Source organism: Oncorhynchus kisutch, linkage group LG15, assembly GCF_002021735.2.
Source record: "Oncorhynchus kisutch isolate 150728-3 linkage group LG15, Okis_V2, whole genome shotgun sequence".
In the NCBI taxonomy this organism is placed as follows: Eukaryota; Metazoa; Chordata; class Actinopteri; order Salmoniformes; family Salmonidae; genus Oncorhynchus; species Oncorhynchus kisutch.
The window spans coordinates 59,290,255-59,304,952 of record NC_034188.2 but is presented as its reverse complement, the minus strand read 5'-3'; the positions used below and the strand labels follow the sequence as shown (position 1 = coordinate 59,304,952).

Genomic DNA, 14,698 nt, shown 5'->3' with positions numbered 1-14,698 from the left:
GAAAAATGCACCTTAAGCCTCTTCAGAATTAATGTGGATACGGATTTGATTATGTATTAAATCAGTTTAATACAGAGCGTATACAGAGGACGGTAGACTACGCACAGGTAGAAACAGCGTCTGGTAACTGTTCAGAATGACTAAGCAATCGAACTTAAGTGTATACTACTACTCTATAATGGGTATTTAAGCATTTCAAAAAAACAATTTTATAAACTGGACCAATAACTTCTATTCTATAAACACTGAGTATTTACAGTGGCTTAACAAAAGAACCATAAACTCAACATGGCTGTAAGCGCATAATAGTGTTCTCATCCACAACATCCTGAGGCACCTCCCTGAGAACTAACTTTATGAGCTCTGCATCTGGTCCAGCCTCAAAGCTCAAGTATGAACTAGTCCGCAGCGATGACTTAAATCTGTACTGAGATGTACCAGGAATTACTTCCATGAAGAACACAGCCTCATGTTTTGAGCAGCCAATTTGGTCAGGCAAAGGTTGCTCCTGGGGGGAAATAAGAGGGAGGGGGTTACCTTTGTTTGTGCGAACAGCTGATATGAAGGTACAGTAATAATCACACCTGGGTTGTATTCAGCAGGGAGAAACTATTAAGTGGGAATGTACTTCCTGATCTTATCTCATAAGGAGAAGACCGATTTTTGTTTTTCTTGGAACGATTGCTGAACCCAACCCCAAACTAAGGCTAAAGAGACTACAGAGGGTGTCTATTGCTTTGTGGAAAGTTCAGCTGTAAAATGTGAAATTAAGCCATACGTTAAATGTAACGTAGATGTAAGCTTACCAGTGGTTTAGCAGAAACTCCTTTTTGGTCCCCATTCTTGCAGCACACCATGTACGTTTGCTTACAAGGTGATGTCACAGAGAGAATAACAGCAATTCCACTGGCCTTGGAAATGTCATTGTTTTTATATTGTTGGATATTGAACCGGCAATCATCTAGAAACCAGATAAGAAAAAAATATGCAGCCAACAGAGGGAAATATGTCTTGCAGCAAATATGCGTAAAGTACTTTTGCACGTTTTAGTCATATGGATGTCACCTGATCTTCCCTGATGCACGGGGTTGTGATATGCAGCAAGCGCATCAGTAGCCTAATCTCTGTATTATACTTTGAGGGACAGTTTACTGGACACAGATTCAGGGGTTAAAGCCCCCCCCAAAATCCCATGACTTAAACTTAGAGGTAGACTCAGCGAAAGGAAGTTGCCACGAGCAACACCGCAGATTTGAAATGAGCGAGATTCAAGACTCCACTCTCATCATTTTGTACATGTATTAAACCGTGAGTGGCCAATTCCATATGACAGAAATCCTTCACAGTGATGGATAACTTTAACCCCGGCAAATTGGGTTCACTAGGTACATTTACCTGCTTTGCATTGCTCCTTATTCCGCTCTTTAAACTTGAGAACGTCTTCATCTACAACCAGGAATCGGTTGTTCTTGATTTGGATCATTTTTTGGAAGCATTTTCTAGTCTCCTTTTGAAAATCATCCGACTCTAAATCTGCAGACGAGAAGGGAATGTGTGAACCCAACAAAAAACATTTGACAGTGTGATATACACAGAGTATACAAAACATACTAACCAGGTGAATCCAGGTGAAAGCTATGACCCCCTCATTGATGTCACTTGTTAAATCAACTTCAAAAATCAGTGTAGATGAAGGGGAGGAGACAGGTTAAAGAAGGTTTTTTAAGCCTTGAGACAATTGAGACATGGATTGTGTATGTGTGCCATTCAGTGGGTGAATGGGCAAGACAAACGATTTAAGTGGCTTTGAACGGGGTATGGTAATAGGTGCCAGGCGCACCGGTTTGTGTCAAGAACTGCAAAAGACATCCAGCCGACTCGACAACTGTGGGAAGCATTGGAGTCAAGCGTTCCACAGGGATGCTTTCGACACCTTGTAGAGTCCATGACCCGACAAATTGAGGCTGTTTTGAGGGCAAAATGGGGGTGCAACTCAATATTAAGGTGTTCGGTGTACATGTTTTAAAGTAATTGTCCAGTGTTTTCAGATTTATATGAAATATGACCTAGAATTAATTACAATACGAGTTCATTAATATTATTTGAAAGAAAAACTATTTAAAGTATATTAAAAAGCAACGTATCTGTGTTGGAATGGTGTGGGCGTACACCAACAACAGAATGGTATGGGCATATACCGGTCCTCAGTAGGATGACATCAGAGAGGAAGAGGCTAAGCGAAAAGAGTCACTCCCGTCAAAATCTGTCCACGTGGGAATACAGCGATAAGCAGACCGCCTGCCTTCCCACCTTTAGGACAATGACTCCCATTGTTAGGGTGGCGACAAGACCATCTCGTCATTATATACAGCATCTCTGATGGCATCATCCTCTATGAGGAAATAGAAGGCATTTTTTAAATGTTCTGTTTGAGATAAAAGTTTGAGGTGTGGTTTTTGAAGTGTTTTTTCTCCAATGTATGCTTTGGCCACAAACATGAGTATAGCATGAGTCAACAACATTATTTGGGTATGAGCCAACAGAATGTGAGATTTTCACTGGACAGTTACTTTAACATTCTATGTTTTCAGCTGGAACTAAATAGCACATGGTCTAGGTAAGACGAGCCACATCTACGTAACTTGTAATAGTAATTGTTAGAAATGTATATTACCGTCGTGTTCAACTTTACAGGGAATCAGTCCACACAGATAACATGAAGAAAACACAAAGACACAAGGAGCAGAGGGTGACATCTCTGACAAAGCTTTGAACATTATTCACATTTTAAAATAATAAGAATTTAAATTGGTAGTTTACACGTGTGGACATAAAAAAACAAAGTTCAGTCAACCTTTTAAAGCACCACTTTACCTTGAAAAAAGATGTCCTCCTTGTCTACTACCGCAAACTCAACACACTTACATTCGGAGCTGCTTGCCATCTTCTCCGGATCAAGCTTGAACGTCACTAGAGGCAAAAATATGTTATGAGGCCTAAATTTATGACAAATATTGTCATACATTAATTATTTCACTCACTGGCCATGTGCCCTTCATATATATATAGATATATAAGTAGGCTAGTTAGAAAGCCTACTCAAGTAGCCTTTAAAATACTATAATATAGCTTATATAATTTACATTCAATAAAACACTACTAATTAGAATAGCCTCTACTCATACCAATGCAGATGTGGGATTTTCTTTCAAACACCAGAGGGAGACATTTCACTTGATTATGCCATGAATCGAGCTGCACTGAGGAATATCTTCCCTTTTCTTGACATAGACTGACCGGGTGAGGGGTGCAACTCAATATCAGGAAGGTGTTCCTAATGTTTTGTGCACTGTAATCGCCATTCCAGGACTACAGTTTGCGCAATTACCTTACCCCTACATTTACCGTACCACATTTGAAGTTTGAATGATCCTATATTGCAAGGACCCTAGAGCTATCATCTTTGATCCATCATTAAGATCCATTGGCAGATCCGATCATTCACATAGCCCTACTTTTAGTGATAGGAAACGCTGCCAACTCAGTAAACAGAACCTAACATGTTTATCATACACTCATATTATTGTCATTATCATTGAATCAATGTAAATTGTCTTAATAAAACGACCCAATTGGCCTACTCTCAGGCTACATGTGTGTTTTGTTCCACACGTGTTTAATGCCGTGTTCAGAACAACTGGGAGCTCAAAACTCTGAAATCGATTTGAAACAGTCATCCAACTCGAAATTCCTACTCGGGAACTCAGACCTGAAGCTCACTAAAGTCATTATTTGACCTCGTATTTTCTCAGTTCTCAGTTCTTTGAGGTAAATGCCCGTCAGTTAGGGCACAACCAGGAAGTGGTTTCAATCATAAACCATTTAGATTTAACTTGTCAACTGGACAGTATTCTTAAAGATGAAGTGTGGCTATATCTTACCTCTGAAATGTCGCCTTCTGTAGGCTATTCAGTCATGACTTGAACTTAGAATAGATACTTTGTACCGACAGATGTAGCCTATTCATGAGGGGCACCTCCGACACTCGGTCGCATTGCTGCTAAACCCAATTTATGCTTTAAACAATAAAGATCCGGAGGCTGCAAATGGAGGGTGTGATGTAATCGTGGCGCATCCGGAGGCTTGCAGAGGCCAAATCGAGCACCACCATGCCATGCGCCTCCCAAATTTTGTAACGCAAAAAGTAGAAAGGGTGCTAATGACTGTTTGTCTACTTTAAACTATAAACTTTTGGGAATATGATGACATCGCTAAATTAGTGCACATATCAAATTGCACGGTCAATCCGCAGGGTTGGGTACGTCACTTTATAAATGTAATCCTTTACCATTTCGGACAAGTAACTAGTAACTAATCAGTAACGGGACTTTTGGATGACCCAAACTCAATAACGTAATCTGATTACATTCAGTAACTTTTAGAAATGTACGTTACCAATTTAACAACATATTCCCGGATAAATCAATGTTCAAGTTTATATAGCTGTCCATATATGGATGTTAAATTTTACTTTAAGAGTTGGTTATGTAGGCTTCTTCTAACCCATTGCTTTCTACTACATATAATAATAACAATATGATTAAATTATATCTTTACATTAAAAACCAAAGTCTATCAGAATTCCAGTCATTCCAATAAATGTTATACCCCTTGATCTTCAAGAATAGGACTTGGAAATATGCAAGTATAGATTAGCCAAATTGTTTTACCTGAGCATGACCCCAAATCTAAGGATTTATTAGCCAGCCCTACTCTGTGGTTTATGATTTTGTTGTCATGGAGGACTGATTGGGCTCATTGATTAGATGCTGCTCTCATGGAATAACATGCTTTGAGCACTACTGAAAAGTGCTATTTACATGTGAGAAATGAATGCCATATGCAGCATTTGATATAGGTCTCATTGTTTACCTTTTTGTTGGTGACACTTTGATATCTTGATAATATGTAACTGTTTGAAGGGCAAATCATCAGATGAAATAATAAGTAAACAGTCACCCCACCTCTGTTTTCAGACAATAGACATAGCTATGAATGCAAGGACTGATTATCCATGATATGTTTACAAACATTGGGGGAAAACAAGCTTATATTTTTGGTTCTCATGGAGTGTGACAATTGAACTAAACTCATGAGGCATTTATAAAAGTTATATTCTTCAAGAATCAATGGATGTCTATACAGTACCAGTCAAAAGTTTGAAGACACCTATTCATTCAAAGGTTTTTCATTATTTGTACTAGTGAAGACATCAAAACTACTATGAGTGTTAAATAAAATATGTTATATTTGAGATTCTTCAAAGTAGCCACCCTTTGTCTTGATGACAGCTTTGCACACAGAATCTCAAATATATTTTGATTTGTTTTGTTAAAAAGTTGTTTGTTGTTTGTTTCACACTTTTTGTGATTCCATGTGTGTTATTTCATAGTTTTGCGGTCTTCATTATTAACCTACAATGTAGAAAATAGTTGAAAATAAAGAAAAACCCTTGAATGAGTAGGTGTGTCCAAACTTTTGACTGGTACTGTATATAAAATAAAAGACATTTTCTAAACAAGACACATTTGTTTTGAAAGCATGGTGTAATTTGTACCCAATTTGAAATGAAACAGATTGAGGTTATGATCAAGTTGTTTCCTGTTAGGATAATGGCCATGGATACAAAAGGAAACTTTATTCTATGTTTAGTTTTTTAGTGAGGAACATAATTAGCATAACTGATCAACTCAAATCTGTAGTCCCAAGGCTGTCAATTTAGTATGGCATAAACACCATACTATTACATTTACATAATTGATCTCAAACAGACATGTCTGTGGTATTGACCAAAATGCCAGTTATAGTTATTTTGAAACTATTAAATATTTCTTACATGCTAAATACTGTAGAAGGTTTGCTGTCTTGTGAACATGTATTACCAAAACTCACTGCACAGTACACTCATCATATGATTTATCATCAAACATGTGTACCGACTTCAAGGTGAAATTGAGAAGATATGAAAAGATGTTTGTTTGAGAACTAATACGTCATAAAAAGTCATTATAACAGTAGGAAACCATGATAGTTAGTTGATTGAAATAGCACAGCTTATCCTAAATCCAGGGAGAAGAGGGTTAACTCACATTGCAATATTCCAATAACTTGCATTCAACCTATGGTCAGGAATTCAACATCACTTCAAGTTTGTCAAAAAACCCTGGTTTATCTTTGCATTTATGATGATGATATAACATTGAGCGGTTTCACATTCATGTCCCATATATGGTTTCCCTTTTCATCTGTGCCTACACTGTATAAATCAGCGCTCATAAATTCAGATGGGTTGACACGAGGGGAAATGGTTTATCTACCTACACCAGTTATTGCATTAACCACTTTAACATGCTCGCCTACTAATTATTTCCCTGTCAAGTTTGTCAAAGCATTCGTGCTCGTTTTGTCAAACAGACAGTTTGGTTCAATTTAAGTGGGACATCGCAGTAACTGATGACACAGGCAGGCTATGGTATAGTTTGGCCTCACTGTGAGAGGATGTGAGTAGAGTCAGAAAGAAAACATGCTGAAATGACTGAGCTCTGCATCTGCAGCATTGCATAATAATGTGTTTTTGATGAATGTCCATGGGGACAAGAGTGACGCCAATGGACATAAGAAAATGTACAGTAACTGAAAGGATTAGGAAATAGCTCTCAGCTTTAGACCACACATTGCTGAAAGGACACTGTACTTATTGTACAAAAATAACAATTTTGGATGTTAGATGATCGGAAATGCAGAGAGCATTTAAATTCAGACCTGGGTCAAATACACATGTCAAATGTGTGCTTGATTTAACCGTTTGCACTTTGGGGACTCTACTATTGGTTCCATTGTACTGGCTAAAATTAATCAAGCACAGCTCAAGTATCTGAAAGTATTTGGAATACTGTAGGTCAGGGTTCCCCAATATGCCAAATTAAGAAAAAAAATCTCTCTTAACTAATATCACCAGGAAATCAGCTCAAAATGATTTTACTTTAGGAAATCTGTACTCAAGTATTCCCACGCATACATGGAGGCATATGTGATCGTTTCCCAATGTAATCTAGATTTGAAGTGTTCTGTTTTTGTCAAATATATCTGTTTGGGATTCTTGCAGTCAATTTGCAGTGTACAAATTATTTATAACTATGTTCCGCTCCATCGGCCCACGGCTGAATGTAATTGGTGACCCATCCATATCATGCGATAATGATAACTAGAACCATAAGTTTATAAATAATATGACCACAGTTTAAAATTATAATTTAAACGAATACTACTAATTTGATGGTTGTAGTCATCAAATGTCCCATTAACAACCACCCATATCAGCTAACTTTTTAATTTCAAATTTCTCAAGTATAGGCAAATTATCATAATGAATGATAACAGCAAAATGCCTGTGATAAGTGATTGTAATGTTCGGTTTATCATTCCAGCTATGGGCTACTGGCTAAAAAAGTTATGTGAACCCTTTGGAAATACCTGGATTTCTGCATAAATTGGTCATAAAATTTGATCTGATCTTCATCTTGGTCACAACAATACACAAACAGTCTGCTTAAACTAATAAAACACAAACAATTATATGGTTTTGTGTCTTTATTGAACACCCCATGCAAACATTCACAGTGCAGGGTGGGAAAAGTATGAGAAACCTTGGATTTAATAACTGGTTGACCCTCCTTTGGCAGCAATAACCTCAACCAAACATTCTCTGTAGTTGCTGATCAGACATACAGGAGGAATTTTGGACCATTCCTCTTTACAAACTGTTTCAGTTCAGCAATATTCTTTGTCTGATCTCTTGAGGTCATGCCACAGCATCTCAAATCGGGTTGAGGTCAGGACTCTGACTGGGCCACTCCAGAAGGCATATTTTCTTCTGTTGAAGCCATTCTGTTGTTTATTTACTTCTGTGTTTTGGGTCGTTGTCCTGTTGCATCACCCAACTTCTGTTGAGCTTCAATTGGAGGACAGATAGCCTAACATTCTCCTGAAAAATGTCTTGATAAACTTGGGAATTCATTTTTCTGTCAATGATAGCAAACTGTCCAGGCCCTGAGGCAGCAAAGCAGCCCCAAACCATGATGCTCCCTCCACCATACTTTACAGTTGGGATGAGGTTTGGATGTTGGTGTGCTGTGCCTTTTTTTCTTCACAAGGTGTTTTGTGTTCCTTCCAAACAACTCAACTGTAGTTTCATCTGTCCACAGAATATTTTTCCAGTAGCACTGTGGAACATCCAGATGCTCATTTGTGAACTTCAGACGTGCAGCAATGGTTTTTTTGGACATCAGTGGCTTCTTTCTGTGGTGTCCTCCCATGAACACCATTCTTGTTTAGTGTTTCACGTATCGTAGACTCAGAGATGTTAGCACTCCCTCAAACGCTCCCTAAAACACTTCTGTGAGCAGGCCTTTCTAATCGACCTGGCCCGGGTATCCTGGAAGGACATTGACCTCATCCCGTCAGTTGAGGATGCCTGGTCATTCTTCAAAAGTAACTTCCTCACCATTTTAGATAAGCATGCTCCGTTCAAAAAATGCAGAACTAAGAACAGATACAGCCCTTGGTTCACCCCAGACCTGACTGCACTCGACCAGCACAAAAACATCCTGTGGCGGACTGCAATAGCATCGAATAGTCCCCGTGATATGCAACTGTTCAGGGAAGTCCGGAACCAATACACGCAGTCAGTCAGGAAAGCTAAGGCCAGCTTCTTCAGGCAGAAGTTTGCATCCTGTAGCTCCAACTCCAAAAAGTTCTGGGACACCGTGAAGTCCATGGAGAACAAGAGCACCTCCTCCCAGCTGCCCACTGCACTGAGGCTAGGTAACACGGTCACCACTGATAAATCCATGATTATCGAAAACTTCAATAAGCATTTCTCAACGGCTGGCCATGCCTTCCGCCTGGCTACTTCAACCTCGGCCAACAGCTCCGCCCCCCCCGCAGCTCCTCGCCCAAGCCTCTCCAGGTTCTCCTTTAACCAAATCCAGATAGCAGATGTTCTGAAAGAGCTGCAAAACCTGGACCCGTACAAATCAGCTGGGCTTGACAATCTGGACCCTCTATTTCTGAAACTATCTGCCACCATTGTCGCAACCCCTATTACCAGCCTGTTCAACCTCTCTTTCATATCGTCTGAGATCCCCAAGGATTGGAAAGCTGCCGCAGTCATCCCCCTCTTCAAAGGGGGAGACACCCTGGACCCAAACTGTTACAGACCTATATCCATCCTGCCCTGCCTATCTAAGGTCTTCGAAAGCCAAGTCAACAAACAGGTCACTGACCATCTCGAATCCCACCGCACCTTCTCCGCTGTGCAATCTGGTTTCCGAGCCGGTCATGGGTGCACCTCAGCCACACTCAAGGTACTCAACGATATCATAACCGCCATCGATAAAAGACAGTACTGTGCAGCCGTCTTCATCGACCTTGCCAAGGCTTTCGACTCTGTCAATCACCATATTCTTATCGGCAGACTCAGGAGCCTCGGTTTTTCGGATGACTGCCTTGCCTGGTTCACCAATTACTTTGCAGACAGAGTTCAGTGCGTCAAATCGGAGGGCATGCTGTCTGGTCCTCTGGCAGTCTCTATGGGGGTGCCACAGGGTTCAATTCTCGGGCCGACTCTTTTCTCTGTGTATATCAATGATGTTGCTCTTGCTGCGGGCGATTCCCTGATCCACCTCTACGCAGACGACACCATTCTATATACCTTCGGCCCATCTTTGGACACTGTGCTATCTAACCTCCAAACAAGCTTCAATGCCATACAACACTCCTTCCGTGGCCTCCAACTGCTCTTAAACGCTAGTAAAACCAAATGCATGCTTTTCAACCGGTCGCTGCCTGCACCCGCATGCCCGACTAGCATCACCACCCTGGATGGTTCCGACCTAGAATATGTGGACGTCTATAAGTACCTAGGTGTCTGGCTAGACTGCAAACTCTCCTTCCAGACTCATATCAAACATCTCCAATCGAAAATCAAATCAAGAGTCGGCTTTCTATTCCGCAACAAAGCCTCCTTCACTCACGCCGCCAAGCTTACCCTAGTAAAACTGACTATCCTACCGATCCTCGACTTCGGCAATGTCATCTACAAAATGGCTTCCAACACTCTACTCAGCAAACTGGATGCAGTCTATCACAGTGCCATCCGTTTCGTCACTAAAGCACCTTATACCACCCACCACTGCGACTTGTATGCTCTAGTCGGCTGGCCCTCGCTACATATTCGTCGCCAGACCCACTGGCTCCAGGTCATCTACAAGTCCATGCTAGGTAAAGCTCCGCCTTATCTCAGCTCACTGGTCACGATGGCAACACCCATCCGTAGCACGCGCTCCAGCAGGTGTATCTCACTGATCATCCCTAAAGCCAACACCTCATTTGGCCGCCTTTCGTTCCAGTACTCTGCTGCCTGTGACTGGAACGAATTGCAAAAATCGCTGAAGTTGGAGACTTTTATCTCCCTCACCAACTTCAAACATCAGCTATCTGAGCAGCTAACCGATCGCTGCAGCTGTACATAGTCTATTGGTAAATAGCCCACCCTTTTTCACCTACCTCATCCCCATACTGTTTTTATTTATTTACTTTTCTGCTCTTTTGCACACCAATATCTCTACCTGTACATGACCATCTGATCATTCATCACTCCAGTGTTAATCTGCAAAATTGTAATTATTTGCCTACCTCCTCATGCCTTTTGCACACATTGTATATAGACTCCCCTTTGGTTTCTACTGTGTTATTGACTTGTTAATTGTTTACTCCATGTGTAACTCTTTGTTGTCTGCTCACACTGCTATGCTTTATCTTGGCCAGGTCGCAGTTGCAAATGAGAACTTGTTCTCAACTAGCCTACCTGCTTAAATAAAGGTGAAATAGATAGATTTCTGTAAATCTTTAGCTGACACTCTAGGATTTTTCTTAACCTCATTGAGCATTCTACGCTGTGCTCTTGCAGTCATCTTTGCAGGACGGCCCCTCCTAGGGAGAGTAGCAACAGTGCTGAACTTTCTCCATTTATAGACAATTTGTCTTTTTGTGGACTGATGAACATAAAGGCTTTTAGAGATACTTTTGTAACCCTTTCCAGCTTTATGCAAGTCAACAATTCTTAATCTTGGATATTCTGAAATCTCTTTTGTTCAAGGAATGGTTCACATCAGGCAATGCTTCTTGTGAATAGCAAACTCAAATTTTATGAGTGTTTTTTATAGGGCAAGGCAGCTCTAACCAACATCTCCAATCTCATCTCATTGATAGGACTCCAGGTTAGCTGACTCCTGAGTCCAATTAGCTTTTGGAGAAGTCATTAGCCTAGGGGTTCACATACTTTTCCCAACCTATACTGTGAATGTTTAAATTATGTATTCAATATAGACAAGAAAAATACAATAACTTGTGTGTTATCAGTTTAAGCACACTATGTTTGTCTATTGTTGTGACTTAGATTCAGATCCAATTGAATGACCAATTTATGCAGAAATCCAGGTAATTCCAAAGGGTTCACATACTTTTTCTTGCCACTGTACGTCAGAGGGACCGTTTCAATTCAGACAGTTTCACCCGCATATAACAAGAGATATGATAGGTGCTATCGTCCCGTTGGTTTAGGCTTATCCGTCATGAACAGGTCATTAGAAATCGGTGGTGTGTTATCTCCAGACATTTTACTTCTCTACACTGCAATAAATGACATGTATCAAGGATGATACAATTAACAAGGATTAACAGGGAGGAGCTTGTTCAGCGACCATCCAATCTTGGAAGACCGAAATAATAGTTTTATTGGCTAAATGAGGAAATTCTCGAGAGTTAGACTAAACATTCCAAACTGATAGGGTCATAGAAGGTGACCACCACTGACCTGGCTCAAAAGGGAAGATGAAGACCATGATCTCTCAAGATAAAAAATCATAAACACACATAATTATGGATACACGGAGAAATACAAACAAATATCTCAGGAAATTCCCTATAATACTGTCAAAAACTGCTGCAGTTCCCCTTTTAAACAGCCTCATTCCACAATTTCAGCGTTTAGAGCTGGAGGGTATGTTCAATATTATGAGTGCATGGAAGATTTGTTTTGTCATGGGAATGTCCTGTACTGAAATTAGCTCATTTAACCAATTACTTACTTTCAAATGTAGGGACAGCTAGAGAATCAAAAAAAATCATAAACCCACTCTAAAAACACATGCTTTATTGACTGGGTTGGCTAACAACTTCCAGATTGTAATAACATTCAAATTGGGGGTAATATAACACAGTCAATTCACAGTTCAGCGTACTGCAGGGAAAATAACACTAAACCCACATTTAAGTGATAATGCCAGAGAAGCCACTCAATGGGAACAGACATCAGTTCAACATCAATTTTTGTCAACTAAGGTGAATTCAAAGTGAAATAATCAAACATTTTTACCATGTCAATGGATTTACGTTAAAAGATCAGTGAAAAAAAAAGGGGGTGGGGGAAATACAGAAATTCACTAAATTCCTTTATGTTGATGACTTTTGCCAGTTGGAGTCTGATAAGGTTCCAGGCATCCCATAATGTGATTTTTTTTAAATGACTGAATTACTTTTAGTTAGAATTACCAAGTAAAGTGAAACCACAAGTCTTTGGTTAATCTCCATATTTTCATACATCTGTCCAGTGAGGATGTGTTTGAGCTGTAGCATGACATGTAATAATGATGTGAGTTTAACAGCAGCTGTGCGACATGCTTCATGGTGTTAACGGAGGGACACGTTCAGGGGTCGGTTATCATACAATCGTAGGTCTTGTTTTTGTAAGTTAACATTTACGGTTCGTGACCGTAAACGTACCCTCATCTCAAACTTCAGCACTGTGCAATTGAGGTCAACTCTTAAAACACCCAGGCACGCATTACACCAATCTCTTTGGTATTACTCTTCCCGTGACAATGTTTTAAAGGGTTACCTACAGCAATTGTTCTGCCAAATATGGCCACTACAATATTTAATAACACTATACTGAAAAATATTATAAAAAAGTGTATTATAATAAAGATGCAAATGATTTAATAGAATAAGGATAGGATCAACTTTAATGTCCCTGAGGCATCTTAGAAAATTGGATGAAACTTTTAAAAAGAAGGTGAGGAACATGTTCTCCAAGATGGATTTCAGTTCACATAAAAGCATTCATAATAATACATTTAAAAAAGCTCCATGTTCATTGTCTGGAAATTATAAGCAATGCCTCTGAAAATCCCCTGCCACAAATAGCTGCTGTTGTTTTATTAATAAAACATCCTAAGGATACAGAACTGGAGCGTGTCAAATATTATGACTGGACGGTTTGTTCTGTTGGACTTTCCTGGTCTAGAAACAAAACTGTAATAATGAGGTCTGCTGCTTTATCGTAGCCCTTTCCTGCAGTCAAATGACCTAGTGGCCTCATGGTGGAAGGTTAAGAGTTTTCACAATTTCATAATTAATAAACATTGTTTCAAAAACCTGTCGAAATCCAGTGTTTCTTTGACCTTTTTCATACATAGGCAGCCGCTAAGGTCAATAGCGACAATTGATAACCTTTCAGACAGTTAACAAAGTGCCACATCAGAAGCATCTGTACCTTTTCAGACAGTAGAACTCTGCTCCTGTACAGAATGTTCAATAGTTCAGTAAACAGTGGTGATTGATGTGCGGTGATGTTTTTCTGCTGTTTTTTTTATAGTAAGGTAGATTGATGTGTTTTCTTTCTACTAAATGCATTGGTACGTCATTGTATTTACAAACTTCAAAGTACTTTGCTTAGGAGAGAGTGGTCTGCAAGCAGGCAGGCAGCTCGAGATCATTTGATTGGCTATCTCCCGAGAAAGTTGTGTGTCGGCATTTAAAAAGCTGTAGTGTATGTACCCTTTCAGACAAAACAAACATACCATAGCCGAGGCGCTTTCAAGGAGCCACATTCCAAGGGGTATAGCTCAAATGGTTTTGTAATATTTCAGTCTTCTGTGTGTATATAAAGTTTAATATGGGATGCAAACTCAAAATACATTCAACTCTATATCTGACATGGTACAGGTGTATTTTATTTTTAAGCCCATAACCATGTGTGTGAGGTGGATACTTTTGTTTCAAAGTAGATTTGTTTAAGACTACCAAGAAACACTGTGTGACCTTGATTTAGCCAACTGCAGTAATAGGTTAAAATAACAAATAATGTACACAGATCTCTTAAATATACACACAGCTAATGAACACACTCCAAAATATCATGTTTTATACAGTGTAGCTCCTGCTGTGTTAGTTTACAACTTCTGGAGCCGATCCAGAGATCATCACCCTGATTGGGTTATCAGAGTTATTTTTTGACCGCAGCCGAAGATGTTTGGGGTTGGGAGTGCTGCAGTTTTTTCACTGACAGGGAAATATAGGACTAGTAAACACCCAGTGCACCACTTTGTGAGATTTTTTTTATTACATTTCTTATTCCTAAATATTTTTTTGTTTAGACTTTACAGGGCGTGCGGCAGCACCCCTACTTCTCACGCCTATGCTTACAGACCTGTTCTGCTGAGACTTATGTAAGAACCACCACGTGGTCTCAAGTGTTGCGCTCCAGTGACAGTATAAAAGCTCAGCCTGTTACACT

At 39.8% G+C, this 14,698-nt stretch overlaps 1 protein-coding gene across 3 annotated transcripts; it reads right to left on the bottom strand.

The window, feature by feature from the left end:
* Positions 1–44: 44 nt before the first annotated feature.
* Positions 45–4,273, bottom strand: LOC109905603 (uncharacterized). 3 transcript variants are annotated; one of them, XM_031790672.1, is made up of 6 exons: positions 3,942–4,261; positions 2,926–2,970; positions 2,675–2,686; positions 1,396–1,533; positions 807–961; positions 45–508 (listed from the first exon to the last, which is right to left on the bottom strand). In XM_031790672.1, exons 2-6 carry the CDS (start codon positions 2,942–2,944, stop codon positions 284–286), a joined length of 549 nt encoding a protein of 182 aa, XP_031646532.1. In that variant the 5' UTR covers positions 2,945–2,970; positions 3,942–4,261; the 3' UTR covers positions 45–283. The 3 variants fall into 3 exon arrangements, with proteins under 3 accessions (XP_031646532.1, XP_020358658.1, XP_031646531.1); XM_020503069.2 differs by having other exon boundaries at positions 2,875–2,970; positions 3,942–4,250; XM_031790671.1 differs by having other exon boundaries at positions 2,675–2,970; positions 3,942–4,273.
* Between the last annotated feature and the right edge of the window lie 10,425 nt (positions 4,274–14,698).